Consider the following 17305-nt stretch of genomic DNA (forward strand, 5'->3'; position numbering starts at 1 on the left):
TCCAGAGCAGCTTTCGGAGATGTGCTGGCTATTAGTGATTTTCCATCGTGGTCGTGTTTCCTTGAGAGCTTTACATATTCTTTTCTCAGGTAGTAGAAAGGGAGAGGGGCTTCATTGCCAAGGCCATTTCTAAATATAAACTTCTTATTTAAACAGGCTGTTAGAACTTCCCTTGGAAAGTTGATTTGCCAAGGTAGAGCTTTTAGGCACACTGTAAGTGATCCCCGCTTTACTAACTTCGTGCGGACAGTGTCACGTGGCCATATTCAGAAAATAGCATCATCTGATTATGTAAGGCCAGAAGGTCTTGGGTGTTAGATGCCCAAGAGCGTGGAACTGCTGGCTTCTCCCTTCCTCAGGACTAATTCATGTCAACGGGCTACCCGCAGGTTTCTAAAATGTTACTGTTTCCTGTCCTCACATTGGTTTTATTTGCAAAAGAAAAAAACCACACTAAGGTTATTATCTCATTCGTTTCTTTATCAAATTTAATGAAGAAATGGAATTAGTTAATCTTGACTGTTTGGGTTTTCAGTAGAGTCAGCCACATCTAGATTGTCAATGGGCAATTCATTCACTTGTTCCTTTCGTTCGTTCATTCATTCACTCACTCATTCATATACTTGCCTTCATTAGCCTGGAAATTCTGTGTGGGGATGTAAAGGCTTGGTTTGAAGTTACTGTAATGTGGCAGCTTAATTGGAGACCATGAATAGGCTTCAGGGGTCAATCTCCCTGAAATTTTCTGCAAAATCTGTGTGCATTTTTCTGGGGAGAGGATTCAATAGCTTCTGTTAGGTTTTCTAAGGGATCCAAGCCGCGAAGCTGCAAGGGACCTTCTGGGATGCTTGGAATTGCTGCTGGGCCGTCCCGAGTGGAGCGGTCACCCTGCTAGATTAGTACCTTTGGAGTATTTCAGGAGGCCCTTGGAACGCAAGTGGGTAAGGTGGGCCATTCCTAGTCAGAAAGAAGTGAGCAGAAGGGAAAAGGGAAGCACCATGGACTCTAAAGCATTGAAATTATGAAGGCTTGAATTTATTTTATTTTTTGAAAAAAAAAAGGCACTGTTCTCCATTGCAAAGATGGTATCTTCAGACTTCTTGAAGATGATGTAATACTTCGGGCCATGCCGAGGAAACTGAAGGCTGATGTTGCAACGGGATTTATTTCACTATTGTACCATCTGTCATTCTCCTTTCTTAGTGTAGTCATTTTAAAATCATAGGTGGGGATGATCGATGGGTAATGATGAATAACTTCTGCAGTGATAAAATAGCAACTGTTTTAAGATTTTGGGAAAATAAGATCACTAAACATCCCATATTGCATTTTTGCTTTTTAAAAGGGTCTGGTGGACTCGTGGAAATTGTAAGGTAAAATGACTTTTTTGGAAAAGCTCCAAGAAAGTGTACAAGTCATGAAATAACTACCCTTACTGAGATAGACCTGCTTAAAAAATGAACTCTAAACTATTGTTGGATGCAGGGACTCTGGGGCTAACCACATTTCTGATTAGCCATATGAAGGAACTAATCTGAATGGTAAAGATTAACATATGAAGATTCTTACTCCAGTGTTATTTTCCTAAAATAGAAAAAACCTAAATGTGTAACATAGAATAATAGGTTGATTTGGCACAGTATACTCAAATCTTTTGTAATGATTTAACGTTACATTCTCAGAAAGTCTGTAATATAGGAGAGTACAGTCATCACAGAACATTACATTTAGAGAGCAGAATACAGAGCTGTATACACAGTGTGAGGTCAACTATGTAAAATATATACTTACAACCATATTGGCAGCAAATACATATGATGGTAGTAGTTTTTTTTCTAGGTGATGACATGATTTGTGATATTTAAATTTAATTATCTGTTTATCTTTCAAAATCTGTATCTGACCTGTATTATTTTATAAACAAAACAAATCTTTTTATGACGTTGAAGCTAATATTCTGTTTTAAGAGCAGTTTTGTTAAGATATTATTTACATACCATACAATTCACCCACTTACTGTCTCCCATTCAGGTTTCTAGTATATTCACAACTACTCTTCAACCATCACCATAATCAATTTTAGAACATTTTCATCACTCCAGAAAGGAACTCTGTACACCCATTAGCACTCACTGTATTTCCCCCCATTCCACAGTCCTAGGCATCCACCAGTCTCTCTATGGATTTGCCTGTGCCAGACATTTCCTGTGAATGGAATCACACACACGTGGTTCTTTGTGACCGGCTTCTTTCACTCAGCATCATGTCTTCGAGGTGAAGCCGGATCACTCTGTTTGCTCATTTCATTTAGAAACTAACCCTTATTTATCACGTGGCGTAATGCATTTCTTTTTTCTTTACTTCTAGAATTGGTGCCTTCAATCATGAGCAATTTGCTGAATCCGGATGCCATTTTCTCAAACAATGAGATGAGCCTGTCGGACATTGAGATCTATGGCTTTGATTATGACTACACCTTGGTGTTTTATTCAAAGCACCTCCACACGCTGATATTCAACGCTGCTCGGGACCTTCTCATCAATGAACACCGGGTAAGAGCACAGGAACATGTCGTTCTTCCTCCCCAGCCCTCTTGTGTGAAGAACAGCCATGGCTGACCTGACCTGGTGCCTGGCACACAGGTGTCACTTAGAAAATTGTGGCTGAATGAATGAATGGATTTTGTTCTGTTCCATTAACCACTTTATTGAGGTATGATTGACATGTTAAAAAACTGTACATATTCAATGTATACATTTCCATGAGTTTGGGGATAAATATACAACTGTGAAACCCGCACCCCCATCAAGGCCATAAACTCCATCACTTCCCCGAGTCTCCTTCTGCCCCCTTTATTATTATTATTGTTATTGTTATTTGTGAGTGTGTGGTAGGGACACTTCACATAAGGTCTGCCCTCTTAGCAGTTCTTAAGTATATAGTACAATATTGTTTGCTATGGGTACCATGCTGCATAATAGGTTTTTGGAACTTATCTTGCATAATTGAAACTTTGTATACTCAAACCTTTACGAGTCTGTGAGTGGAGACTCACCTGCAGATGTTTGAGCTCTCATTTCTCGCAGAGCAGTGACATAGCTTCTCCTGAGATCTGAGGATGTGGCAGCCTGCTGAGTTCTGGTTAGAAGGAATTCTTCAAAGGAGAGGCATTGCGCTTTGTTCTGGTCCCAGCCTGTCCACAACCAGTGTTGTGACTGATCCAGCCTTATGGTTATCACGCTTGCAAGACACCCTTTAGCAATAGCCATTAGGAAACTTCTAAAAGATACAGCTTTATTACTTACAAGACCTGGAAATTATACCACACACCTGGGGTCCCACAGCGAGGTGGGAGGCAGAGAGAGGGCATGTGTGCATGGGCCTGGGTTCCGCTTTTATTTGGGTCGAGGGTAGGGGGGCCGAGAGTGCCCTGGGCTCACTTTTTAGTGGTGAATCTAAAATATAAGAGCCGATTTTAAAGCACGGGAAGAGAACACAAGCAAGTAACCCAAATGGTCATTTATTGAAATCGGCCATGATCTCTAAAACAAAGGAACTGCTGTAAGGGGAGGCAGCCTGGCTCTCGATCCTGTGGCTGGTGGTGTGTTTATTCCAGATTTGAAGAGGATGCCTCTTTGAAATGGGTGACTTGGAAGTCAAACCTTAAGTCAGGCACTTGCATTACAAAAAAGAAAGAAAACTGTCAGGGCTTATACGACACAATTTTTTACCCTCATCACTGACTGAATTGTGTTCTTTTATAAAGCATATTTGAATGTCTTCTGGTGCGTAGTATTGTTGAGATCTTAGAATAAGGAAGGAAAAAACCCCACACTCAAAACCTAGCATGTGTTTCTCTGGTCTGGGTTGAGTACACATTTCAGGAACCATGATGAGAAGCATCCTCAGAGGTCATCTGGGCGCGTGTCATTGGAGAACCCCCATGGCATCCCATGAAGTACCGCTTGTATCTCCGTTACTCCGGGAGACAGTTCTGATTTAGGGGAGATTCTTCCATGGGTTCTTTTTATCATCTTGGTCACCCTCCTTTGTGTGTGCTCTGTTTTATTTATCTCAGATGTGAGGCCCTGAACTGGAGATGTTACTGCAGGTGGGGTCTGATAGTGTGGAATAGAGGGAGACCATCACCTCCCTGATTGTGGATACTATACCTTTATTAATACTGCCAAAGTTTCTATCAGCTTTGAATCCTCACCATTTGATGCAGTTTATTCCCTTCAGCTTTGGGTTATCAGTGGATTTAATAAGCAACTCATCTTGTCCTATTTTAAAATGCAGAAATGGTATTTGCCAAAAATAACTTGACCTCTGCCACTAAGCCACCGGCCATCTTTCTTTAGTTATGTCCACCTTACCAGATGTCAGCCCATCTAGCCACTTGCCATTCAATAACATTTCTCTACCCCACTGGGAGATTGAGCTGAAGGGGTGTGGCTGGGTGCTGGCATTCTACTCCCAGGCCATATGCTGTGACTCTGCTGTTCTACTCCCAGGCCATATGCTGTGACTCTGCTATCACTCACAAAACCGAAGTCGTTGCTAACAGCACTGTCTGCTGCTTGTCTGCTGGGTACCAAAAGCCCAGGTTCTAGAACTTGACTGCTGGGGTTCAGATCCTGCCTTTATCACTTCTCATCTGCATGACAGCCCTGCATATAGATACTGTCTCTGTTTTACGGTTGAGGAAACTGAGGCTGATGGAGTTAAGCCAGTAGGTCAAGGCCACGAGACCAGTCGGGGGCAGAACCAGGATTTGGGCTTAGATCTGTCCATTTCCAAGGCGCAAATGTCTTCTCCTTTAGGCCATGTTGCCCCTTGTGGGATTAATAACCCCACATTTCTACCCCATGGGTTTATTGTTCACAGGAAAATAAAATATTCAGGAAAATTAAGAATTTAGGAAAATAAAAAATTTATGAAATTTGTGGGGAAAGAGAGTTGAAATAATAGATGGGAAAAAAAGTTGCAATGATTATGATTAGAAAAGCTTCTAGATTTAAGGTCATGAAATTTCACTGCTATTATGTATGTTTGTTGCTTGGATAAAAGAAATATATCATAACACTATGCAGGCACATTAATAGAGTCAGTTATGCTTGTACAGCTTTTTCTTTTGCTTTGGATTTGAAAATGATTCTTCTAAGATGCTGTTAGAAGCACTGACTTTGGTGCTGTTGTTCCTGCCAAAGACTGTGTGTGCTTACAGAGTTGGAAAGACATCTGCGCTTGAGTGCACAGTAATAGAACAGGAAGTGGGCAATTTAGCATCTTCCCAAAAAGCAAATGTAAAAGTTTCAGCTCCTTAATTACCCTTTTTCTTTCTTTCTCTCTCTCTCCTATTTTTTTTTAAAAAAAACACAAAGATAGAAGTAGAAAAGATTGGGTAATAATTGTACCTTCATTTCATATGTCCATGAGGGAGAGATAGGAGGGGAGTGTCAGAAGAGTTCTTGATTTCATCTCCTAAATTTGCACCCTCATCTGTGTTTCCCAATCAGTAATGGGCAGTGATGTTCACCTAGTTTTTCAGTCTAAAGCCTAACATTGGCCGTGACCCCTGGCATTCTGTATTTCACCTCTGATTTCTGCAGCAAATGTTGCGGGTCCTCTCTCTCTCCCTCTCTCTCTCTTGTTTTTTTTAAATAATCTTTTAATTTTAGAAGAGTTTTAGGTTTACAGAAAAGTTGCAAAGGTAATGCAGAGAGCTCCTGACTGTATACCCCATATCTGGTTTCCCTTAATATTAACGTGTTACATTTCCATGGTACATTTGTCACAAGCGAAGACCCAATATTAATAAATGATTATTATTAACTGAAGCCTCTACTTGATTCAGATTTCCTGAGTTGTTCCCTAGTGTCCTTCTGCTCTAGGATCCCATCCAGGACCCCACGTCACAGTTAGTTCTCATGGCTCCTTAGGCTCCCCTTGGCCTTGACAGTTAGCCTCTCCTTGTTTTTTGATGACTTGCACAGTTTTGAAGAGTACTAGTTGGGTAATTTTTAGGATGCTCTTCTCTTGGGATTTATCTGATGTTTTTCTTGGGATTTGTCTGATGTTTTTCTTATGGTTAGAGGGGGTTAGGGGTTTGGGGGGGAAGACCACAGAGGTAAATTGCCATTATCATCACATCTTATCCAGAGTGCAGGCCACCAACATGACTTACCTGTGATGTTGACCTTGACCGCCTGATGGAGGTCGCGCTTCCATGTCTCTGCACTGTTCCCCTATCCCATCCTTCCCATGCTGTGCTCTTTGGGAGGCTGTCACTCTGTGCAGCTGAGAGCTCTCTTTTCACTCGTTCAGAAGATACTCATTCCACGTGTGTCCCGACTGCACCCACTTCTCACCTCTCCCACGGCCACCACCCTCACCTCCACCCCACGGCGCAGTGGCCTTCTGGCTGGTCTCCCTGCTTCTCTGTTCTTGCTCCTTAGACTGCTCTCCATTTGGGAGCAAGAATGAGCCCTTAAATATTAATCACGTCTTTCCTGGGCTCAACTCCACCTTGGAATGACACAGAAGGCCTCCAGGGCTCCCGGCTCCCTCGGCCTCCTCGCCAGCCTCTCCTGCCACCTGCCCTCACTCTGCTGTAGTCACACCCGCCTGCTTGCTGCTCTCGAACTCTCAGACACCACGTTCCTGCCTTGGGGCCTTTGTACTTGCCATTGCCTCTGCTTTGGAAGTCAGTCCTGGCCCAGGCAGCCTGAGCCCTTGCTTCTCATCTTTTTTTTTTTCTTCTTCTCAGATTTCTGAACCCTTGAACTGCATTTTCCTTGTAGTATTTATCACCACCAGGCCCGGAATTGTACGTGTTTGCTTATCTGGAACCTTCTTCGTGGCAGAGACTGTGTTGGTTGGGTTCATGGCTGTATTCCCAGGCCCTGGCACAAAGTACGTGCTCAGTAAATACTTGACGTCATTGTGGAATCCCACAGTTACGCCAGAGTGTACCACGCTCGGTGTGGAACTGCCCTTCTGATGCAGGTCATTTGCCCTCACCTGGTTTGTGTGGATTTATGCCCTTCTGCCCTGCCTCTAATTAGACTCAGAATTTAGGCTCCTTTAAACAGCAAACTGAGACCTCCAAAAGGTGGATGTACTTACAGGCACCTGGCCCTCAGGAACTCATGGCGGTGTTGTGGCGTCGAGGTCACCGGCTGCACCCAGAGCTCTGTGATTAGCCGGAAGAGCACGTGGCCCAGCTGCAGATTCGTAGGAATGGCACATGCGGGCACTCCTGGGTCCTCCGCAGGGTTTTAGTCTTAACTTTCCTCAAAGCTGGAGGGGACATTTCTGTAGCATTTTCAGGGGGAAACCTTGACCTTTCTCTGTCTGCACACACCACCCTGCCCAGATTGCACCCGAAATTGGAACAAATCCAGGCACTGAAGGAAACCAGACTGGGCCTAAGTAAGATGTTTTAATGAAAAGCCCAAGTGAAAGTCTTTTCTCTTTTATTTTTCTTCCTGCTTTTAGGGATATCAGTAGTCTTCATGACAAGTTGGGGGAGTCATGTTTTTCAGGATGATGGAAAGTTTCTAACCTGAAGGGTCCAGAAAATCTAGCCATGGGCCATTGGAGAGAATGTGACCTTCCAGCTCATGTGAGCAGCTTTGGCTTCCTTGACCGGATATTGCTGTGACTGGCTATTCCTAGAGATGCTGCCTATGTGTGTGCATGCGTGTGTGCGTGTGTGTGAGACTGCATGTGTGTGCGGTGTGTGTTTATATGTCTGTATGCGTGCATGTGTGGTGTGTGTTTATGTGCATGTGGGTGTGTCTGTTGTGCACGTGTGTGTGTGTGGTGTGTGTTTATGTGCATGTGGGTGTGTCTGTGTGTGAGACTGCGTGTGTGTGCGGTGTGTGTTTATGTGCATGTGGGTGTGTCTGTATGTGTGCATGTGTGTGAGACTGCATGTGTGTGTGTTTATGTGCATGTGTGTGTGTGTGTGTGTGTGTGTGAGAAAGGAGCCCATCATGGGGACACTGGGGACTTGGCTGCTTGTGTGGGGAATTACAGTTTAGGGGAAGGAATGGAATCATCCCGTCCCACCATTTCATTTTCCATCTGAAGGAAAAGGCCTGGAGAGGTTGTGACTCACCTAGAGTCCTCCAGGAGAGCTGCAGAGGCTAATGGAGTGGGTGGGCCTCAACGCCCAGGCCTCCTGGTTCCCCATCCTGTGAAACAAGTCCGTTTTCTTGAGCACTTGCTATGTGTGGGAGGAGGCTGTCCTGACCCCCACCCCACAGGCGTCTTTTGACTTAGTCCTCTCTGCTTTCCTGTGGGTAAGACTCTTGTTATCCTTACCTTAGAAATGAGAAAAATCAAAGCTTAGAGACAGATGACCTTGCCCAAGGTCACACAGATAGCACACCGTAGGACTAGAATTTGACACCTGGTCCCGCAGCCCAGGGGCCTATATTCTTCATCAGACATTGTCCTGTGGAGGCTCCTTCAGCTGCTTCTGTCAGTTCTCCAGCCATTGACTGTGGTCTATCACAAGTGGCTCCCAGAAACAGCAAAAGTGACAGATAGGCCCAGGTGAGTGAGCGGCCGAGGGAGCCCAGCTCAGCCTTGTTTCAGAAAGGAGCCGCCAGACTTTTGAGCAGTCCATGTACAGATTTTACACGCTCTCATTCATGCACCTCTCAGCTAAAACAGCACCACCTCGTCACCGCACGTCCTCTCAGCAAACTCACTGCGCCTCTGAGGTGGCAGGTCAGCTGTCACCAGCGTCTAGGGGTTGGTTCAGAACTCATGGTGAGGTAGTTGGGCTGGACCTGGCCTGACCTCTGTTGATCTGTGTGAGCCTGGGCAGGCTCATCAGATTATTCAACAGGAAAACGGACATGAGGTGCCCTTCATCCGGGGGAATAAATAAAATCAGGTCACAGAAAGCGCCTAGAACAGTGTGGCACATGGCTCGGTAAAAGCCCTCTCTTAGTAACAAGTTAAATACCTCCCTCCTGTCCCTTATTTGTCCCTCCCAAGTTAAAGGAAGACTGCAGCAGCGTAGATTCCTGTTGCCTCTCTTGGGTTTAGCAGGACTATGATGTGTGTGCTGGGTGCTGGGTGTGTGTGTGTGTGAACTGTGCACAGTGTTCTGAATTCTTGGGAACGCCCATGAGTGGAACTATCACGTAGTGATTTCTTGGCACGCGTGGTAGGTGTTAGATAAATGAGCCTAAATGTGATATTTGAGTCAGCGCTTTTTGCAGCTTGAATTGAAAACTTGCTGAATGTGGTTCAGCCTGGTGGGACCGGGAAATGTTCTCACGCCAATGTGACTTTGGCCCTGAAAAGTTAGCAGTGCAGCCTTGCAAAGCGGTTTCTTGATCACTGCCTAGTTTTTTTGTGTGTTTTGTTTGAGAGGCAACAAGCATTTATTTGAGAAGAAAGAATTGATTCAGGCAGAAACCCAAATAGTGTTTCTATTGTGATGTGAAGGCAAGGGGATTTGTGAGAAGGGAAGGGAAATAATTACATGAATAGAGAAAAAAAGTTCTATTGGTGATAATAAGCTGTTATTCTTTGTTTTTTTCTTTAATTTTATTGTTGACTTTATTATAGATGTCCCCATCTTCCCCCCTTTGCCCACCTCCACCCATTCACCCTCCCCCCCTTCCCTCTGGTCATCACCATACTGCTATGTGTGTCTATGGGTTATGCATATATCTTGTTGATGGTTTCTTTTGCTGTGCAGAGCTTTTTGTTGTTATTGTGTTTTAAATACATTTTTATTGATTTCAGAGAGGAAGGGAGAGGGAGAGAGAGATAGAAACATCAATGATGAGAGAGAATCATCTATCAGCTGCCTTCTGCACGCCCCCTACTGGGGATTGAGCCAGCAATCCAGGCATGTGCACTTGACTGGAATCGAACCTGGGACCCTTTAGTCCGCCGGCCGATACTCTATCTACTGAGCCAGAACAGCTAGGGCTGGGATAGTTTTCTTAGTTTCTCTTTCTGATAGTTCATTATTGTATAGAAATGCCACTAATTTCTGAATATTAACTTTGTATCCTGCTACTTTGCCAAATTCATTTATTAGATCTAGTAGCTTTTTGGTGGAGTTTTTAGGGTTTTCTATATACAATATGTCATCTGAGAATGACAGTTTTACTTCCTCCTCTCCAATTTGGGTGCCTTTTATTTCTTCTTCTTGTCTGATTGCTGTGGCTAGGACTTCCAGTACTATGTTGAATCAGAGTGGTGAAAGTGCGCATCCCTGTCTTCTTCCTGATCTTAAGGGAAATGCTTTTAGTTTTTGCCCATTGAGTTTGATGTTGGCTGTGAGTCTGTCATATATGGCCTTTATTATATTGAGATGTACTTTTTCTTCCCACTTTGCTGAGAGATTTTATCATAAACGGGTGCTGGATTTTATCAAATGCTTTTTCTCTGCACCTGTTTATAAGATGGTGTGTTTTTAAAAAAATATATATTTTATTGATTTTTTACAGAGAGGAAGGGAGAGGGATAGAGAATTAGAAACATCGATCAGCTGCCTCCTGCACACCCCCTACTGGGGATGTGCCCATAACCAAGGTACATGCCCTTGACTGGAATTGAACCTGGGACCCTTCAGTCCGCAGGCCAACGCTCTTTCCACTGAGCCAAACCAGTTAGGGCAGATTGTGTGGTTTTTATTCTTCATTTTGTTTATGTGGTGTATCCCATTGATTGATTTGCAGATATTGTACCAACTTTGCATTCCTGGAATAAATTCCACTTGATCATGGTGTATGATCTTTTTAATGTATTGTTTGATCTGGTTTGCTAATGAACAGCATCCCTATGTTTATCAGGGAATGTTGTCCTATAATTTTCTTTCCTTGTAGTGTCTTGATCTGGTTTTGGAATTAGAATATTGTAAAATGAGCGTGGGTGTTTTTCCTCCTCTTGGTTTTTTGGGAATAGTTTGAGAAGGATAGGTGTTCGTTCTTCTTTGAATGTTTGGTAAAATTCACCTATCTCTAGGACTTTTCTTGGTTGGGAGTTTATTGATTACTGCTTCAATTTCACTAGTTGTATTAAGCTGTTTTTCTTGAGCTATACACAGTACTGATTCTAAAGAATGTCCGTGATTCTGTTATTGTGGTCAGAAGGTTTGCTTTCCTGTCAGTTGTATAGAAGACAGTGTTGGTTTGGCCTGGTCCAAAGGTTATCTTGCCCAAGTCAAATAATCCAAATGTTCAAGGAGCAAGACATGCAAGGCAGTTCCTCTGGGATGGTGGCTCCAACTGCATTAGAAATGGCTCTGTTTATGCCATTTTTCACAAGTTCCGTGTAGTTGAAGAAATGTTTGTGCCAGGCAGGCGTGTCAGTGGCACTCAGTCCGCAAGAGCTCTGCTTTTTTTAGAGACATTTTGGCTCCAGAATGATGTGTCTATGGATCATTTTCTCCTCCAGGATTCTGGAAATTTTAATGCCTGTACTCGGTGTAATGAACCCACATTTCTGCCCAGGGAGAGGGACTGTAGTCTTTCTTGCCCTAGGGCATTGTGGGAAGTGTAGTCTGGAGGTGTTCCCTGTGGCCATAAGCATTCTTAAAACTGCAGGAAGTAGGCTCCTGGGTTTTTACTTAAGCAGTTTACATAGGGATTGGAAGATCCTGGTGACACAGCCTCTCTAGACTCAAGAATACCTATTCTATCCTGCAGGTCTGTGCTCTGAGGGAGGAGAGTGTGGGGGGAGCAGAGGCCGAGCCTGACGCCCCGCCCACCACACCCCAGCTGTGTGGCCCAGGCCAGGTGGTTTCATCTGGTGCCTCTGATGTCCCATCTGTGAAATGGGAATGGCAGGGCCTGCGGTGCCCGGTACATTGGTGCTGTCAGTGGGGTAGCTGGTGTTCCAGTTCTGAGACTGGGCAGGAGGGAAAGACTTAGATGAGGAGGGAGCTGGGAGGAATAGTTTAATAACCAGGAAATACCAGGGGGACCTGAGCTACCTCCAAAAGCCACATTTGTTCTGAGTCAGAGCATTGGAGTGGTAACTGGCTGAGAAGGGCCCCTCTGAGCCTGAGCGGGAGGACGCTGCACTGACACTGCGGTCCCTCCAGCCCATGGAAGGTGAGCAAGTGAGTGACCTGCTGACCAGATGAGAGATGCAGTGGAAGCTACATGGAGGGGCCCCTCTGAAAAGTTTTCAGCTGAGGTCTCTTCACAAAACCTGGTAACGGGCCATCCGAGGGCTGTGACATGGAGGTGCTCCAATCTGAGCAGAATGGATGGTTGACAGTGTGCTAAGGGAGATAGAAGCAGGGGTCCAGGGGTCTGGGAGTCTAGGGGCAGAGGGAAGGAGGGCAGGGGCAGTAAAGACGAGAGAAGTTGGAGGGATGAGACTCTGCCTGTGGAGGGCTCTGGGGCCGGAAGTGCTGCCTCCAGAAGCAGAGGGGTGTGTGCGATTCGTCCCCTCTGATCCTACCTTTCCACCAGAGTGCGTCAGCCACCTCGGCCTTCGTACAAGGACCAAAATGGACACTACCTTGAACCCACTAGTGCCTTGTTAGCTAAAACTGGTTTCTTTCTTTTTTCTTAGTATCCCGCGGAAATCAGGAAGTATGAATACGACCCAAATTTTGCAATTCGTGGACTTCATTATGATGTGCAGCGGGTAGGTTTAATCCTCATGTTTTTCTCGTTTAACGTTGTTTGGATACAATGTACTCCTGGTGCTTTTCTTTGCTCAACACATACATTGATTTTAAATTCATGTTCTTCGGGGCCACAGAATTGAATTCTTCAAAACGTCTTTGGATAAAGGCTTTTTCAAGAGACCATGTATTAGAAAAGCATGAATGCATTCAGCAATTTGGGCCATACCGTTTATTTCCAGTAGTCCTTGTTGGTGCGAGGAGGAGCCAGTTGTCGTACCTTTCTTTGCAGATAGGCCTTGTCTTTCTTTCCTTTTTAAAATACTTTTTTATTTATTTCAGAGAGGAAGGGAGAGGGAGAGATAGAAGCATCAATGATGAGAGAGAATCATTGATTGGCTGCCTCCTGCACACCTCCTACTGGGGATCGAGCCCACAACCCGGGCATGTGCCCTGACCAGGAATCAAACCTTGATCTCCTGGTTCATAGGTCGACGTTCAACCACTGAGCCACACCAGCTGGGCTAGGCCATTTCTTTAATGAGTTGCACACTGCTTTAATCAGTAAGCAACGCTTTCAGAAACATACAGCTGCTTCCTTGTTGTAACAACTTAACTGTCGATAGAATTTATAACGACACCCGGAGTTCTCATTCAGTGTGCAAATTGTTGTGCATTATTTACCTGTGTTTATGTTTTTGAAGGCAGTCTTGATGAAGATTGATGCTTTTCATTACATCCAGCTGGGGACTGTCTACAGGTAAGAATAAGCTCCCTGGCTCCAACACTCCTTATCCCTTCTCTCCTGGGCCCTTAGTTTTCTGCAGAGGAGTCCATCCTGGACATTGTTGCTCAACTGATGTACCTAAAGCACTTTCCTCAGCCACCCCTCCTCTCTTCTAAAATCCGGGCGGCCTCCCACACCTCTTAGGTTTTCTATCACCTCTAAACCCTTAGCTTCTCCTTTTTGCACGCACAGCTTCTTAACTTACTGGCTTGGTTAAGACTCTTATTGCAAGTGACTGGAACCCAACTCAAACTGACTTAGACGAAAACACAGTACAGCACTGGCTCACTGATTGAGAGGCCAGTTGCAGGTGTGGCTGGTTGCGGGGCCCAAATTGATGTTGTCAGAACTCTTTCCATTCCTTGGCTCTCTTGCTGTCTGGGTAAGTTCTCTCTGGGCAGGCCCTCCGTGTGGGGACCCCTGGAATTACCAGGCTTCCATCCCCCCAGCTCGAGAGAAGGGCAATTTCTCTTCCCTACAGTTTCAATCAGTCTTAGAGGGAGCTGATGCTGGGCAGGGACGAACAACAGGGGTATTCCTCTCCTCTGAGTTCTCTTCTCTCCCTGCAACATCTATTCATGCTGGCGGCCATCCTACCAGGATAGTTTTCCTTCCTTTCTGCTCCTTGAAATCCCAGCCCTCCTCCAGGCCTTTCCTCACCCCTCAGCCTGAAATGGTCTTTTTCTTTGCTCTTGGCTTCTAATAGTTTTGTTTCTTCTGTAGATAAATAAGCCATTGTGTTAAGGTCTATGGGCGGAGCCAGGAAGGAGGAGCCAGCTGAGGTGTTTAAAGGGGCAGGAGTGTCCACCTTTAGATCCTGGGAAGGTCTCTGCGGCCTTAGTGCTGAGAGGGGTGTGGCTGAACCAGCAGGGGCCCATGTGTGGCTCTGGAGACCCCACCACTTAGGTGTGTGGCTTTGAGCAAGCTCTCGACCGTCTCAAAGCCTTGGTTTGCTCCTCTGTCAAATGGGCATGGCCCCAGTGCCCTCCTTAGGGGTGGCTTGTCATGTAGACTAAAGCAGGCTTGAACAGTGCCCAAAGCCCTCTAGGCACAGATACCACTTCTCTTCCCTTTCCCCTCAGAAGGGGTTGTGAATGAGTGAGTGTCTGGGAAGAATGCTTCCGCCTCAGCCTCACTCATTTCCGAGGCCTGAGGCCAGAGACCTGCCGAGGGGACCCAGTTGCTGCATCATGTTGAATTTTATGTCGTGGGCTGTGGAAGTGAGTGCCGCTGGGCAGGGGAGGCGGCACACTGCTCTCCACTGCAGTCCAATTTTGCACCCAAGGTTTCACTTCTTAACGGGAACCTTTGTGAAAAGCTAGGGTTGTTCCCATCACAGACCCTTATCATGTACCAATTACTGTTCATATACAGTAACTCGTTTAGTCTTCTCAGTAACACTAGGACAGTGATGGCGAACCTATGACACGCGTGTCAGAGGTGACACGCGAACTCATTTTTTTGGTTGATTTTTCTTTGTTAAATGGCATTTAAATATATAAAATAAATATCAAAAATATACATCTTTGTTTTACTATGGTTGCAAATATCAAAAAATTTCTATATGTGACACGGCACCAGAGTTAAGTTAGGGTTTTTCAAAATGCTGACACGCCGAGCTCAAAAGGTTCGCCATCACTGCACTAGGAGGTAGGTACTATTATTGTTTCAGTTTTAAAATGACACTGAGACCCAAAGAGTTAAATTCCTTGTCTAGGTAATAAATACCCCTAGTAATTAAGGGAGGAGGGATTTGAACCCCAGGCAGACTGGTTCGGATCTGTGCTCCTAACCCTTGTATTTCTCATAACCACATGGGTGTGTAAAGTAGTTTTCAGTGCTGGTTTACACACCCTGGAGCAGGCTGATTCCTCGGCTGCTTTCGAGCTGGCATTTAGTTACCTGGGCCTTAAGGATGCAGCTGTGTGCCCAGGTTCCCGTGTCCGTGCTCAGAGGCAGCAGTGGCTTCCAAAGGATGGGGTCGGGCCCAGTGTGGAGGCTGAGAACCCACCCGGCAGAATTCTTTTACTTTTTGTGTTTTCTTTCCAATTGTTCAAGCCGTACAGGTGTGCACACTTGACTGCTGCTACCTTAGCAAGCGCTGTTTTCCAAGGTCACTGTCTGGAGTGATCTGGCTTCGTACCAGCGTCTTATCTGATTTCTGGGGCGGAGATAAACGGAAGTATATTGCCTCTTTTGTTTTCAAAGCTAGTACTTGTAACAAGTTAATCCAGATCAGAGGCAAACTATTAATGAATCCACTTGGATATTTTTAGAAGTCATACGGGGGTGGATAATGGAGGAAAGAGGTGGAAATTAAACTTTCTTTAAAGTAATAATATATCAGACGTAAATTATTTTTGTATGTATTTTAATATTGGCCAAGTGACTCGGCATTTTAAGCAGCCTGTTTGTATCAGTAACTAAAATCCTAAAATCCTATTGAATCACATATTACCCTGTTGCAGTGCAGTTTGGTGCTCCCACCACTCATGCTGTGGTCCCTCCTCACGGTGTCTGCTTCTCAAGCACTTTCTCTTGGAAGAAGGGGGTAGAGGAGCTGACATTTTCCCCTGTTACTCTCTAGAGTGGGACATTCCAGGTGAGGAAACTTGAGACCACCGAGCCCTGGGCGCAGGCATCTGCTCCCAGCGGCGCTGGCAGAGGCAGGGCTGAAATCCAGCCGCTCTGACTCCAGAACTTATTTTTCCCTGCGTGCGGAGGAGCCGGATTCATTTGCAGATTCCCCCGCAGCTCCGGAGGCAGGCGGGTGGCGGGTGTTACCTTGGCGTGTCCAGATGCGGAAACGCCTTCACTGTCACGTAGCATTTGGGTCACCCCTCCTGGAGGTGGTGCCCAGGCGCCTGCCTCGTGTCACGGGGTTTAGTCCCCTGAGCCTCGTGCATGCGTTTTTCCATCTCGGCACTGACCTTAGGGTAGAGTCTCAGAGGGCACAGGGATGATGGAGACAGAGCCAGCCTTTCTCTCCCGGATGCATTAAAAACATTTTTTTAAAAAAGGAAAACTCACCTCAAAGTAAGGCATTAGAAAGCCTTGGACCTTGTTGAGGGAGGCAGTGTGGCGGAGAGGTTGAAGACCCACAAAGCCCTTGGACCCAGTCCTGACCCACCTCTTCCTACTTTACTGACCTGGAGGAAGGTACATGACCTCTCTGTGCCTCTGTTGCCTCTGGGGGCAAAAGGGAGGCATGACAGTGCCTTTCGCCTGGGGTTGCAGAGAACTAAGTGAAGGACTGTGTGGAACTCAGGTCTGGCGTATAGTAGGTGCCCTGTAATCTGAGCTCTTATCTTTCTGCTCTGCTTACCTGTAGCGTGGCAGCAGGAGTAACAGTAGCAGCACTTTGCCTGTCATTTCGCAGCAGTTACTAGTGGCACATCGTGCCTCCTTGTGACGCCTCACACCTTGCTTGAAAATCCCCAGCACTTGCCAGGGGTGTGACAGTCCTTGCTCTCGCTGGCCAAGCTCTTGAACTGCGCTGCCTGTCTTTCCCCAGAGGCCTCAGCGTGGTCCCTGATGAAGAAGTCATTGAAATGTACGAGGGGTCCCACGTGCCTCTGGAACAGATGAGCGACTTTTATGGCAAGGTAATGAGAAAGGCTGTATTTAGGTAAAGCAGCCTGTCTTTTTCCTCCTCAAAACATGGCCTGGGACATGGAGGAGCTTGGATCCCTGGGCTCTGGGACTGCTCATAGGGAACTGACAAGGAACGTTGGGATTGTGTTTTGAGAGACCCAAGGTTTGAGAGAGATTAGTGTGGAACAGGCTCCGTAGGTTCTTTCGTGATTCTCCTTTCTCAGGCCTTTCCTCCTTACCTGACGAAGGCTCCTTACGCCTTCCTGGTACCTGCCCCTATTTGCCGCCACCCCCCCCCCCCGGGG

The 17305-nt window shown here is 45.7% G+C and overlaps 1 protein-coding gene across 1 annotated transcript in view; it reads left to right on the forward strand.

The window, feature by feature from the left end:
- NT5DC3 (5'-nucleotidase domain containing 3) overlaps window positions 1–17305 on the forward strand; it is a gene marked incomplete at its 5' end in the record, with an annotated part of 39884 nt that overhangs the window by 7230 nt on the left and 15349 nt on the right. The window contains 4 exons of the mRNA XM_005865251.1: window positions 2368–2552; window positions 12565–12639; window positions 13324–13379; window positions 16921–17011. Of these exons, the coding sequence (XP_005865313.1) occupies window positions 2368–2552; window positions 12565–12639; window positions 13324–13379; window positions 16921–17011 (407 nt within the window). The remainder of the gene's footprint in view (window positions 1–2367; window positions 2553–12564; window positions 12640–13323; window positions 13380–16920; window positions 17012–17305) is intronic.

The sequence above is a fragment of the Myotis brandtii genome, unplaced genomic scaffold, assembly GCF_000412655.1.
Source record: "Myotis brandtii unplaced genomic scaffold, ASM41265v1 scaffold1993, whole genome shotgun sequence".
Classification (NCBI taxonomy): Eukaryota; Metazoa; Chordata; class Mammalia; order Chiroptera; family Vespertilionidae; genus Myotis; species Myotis brandtii.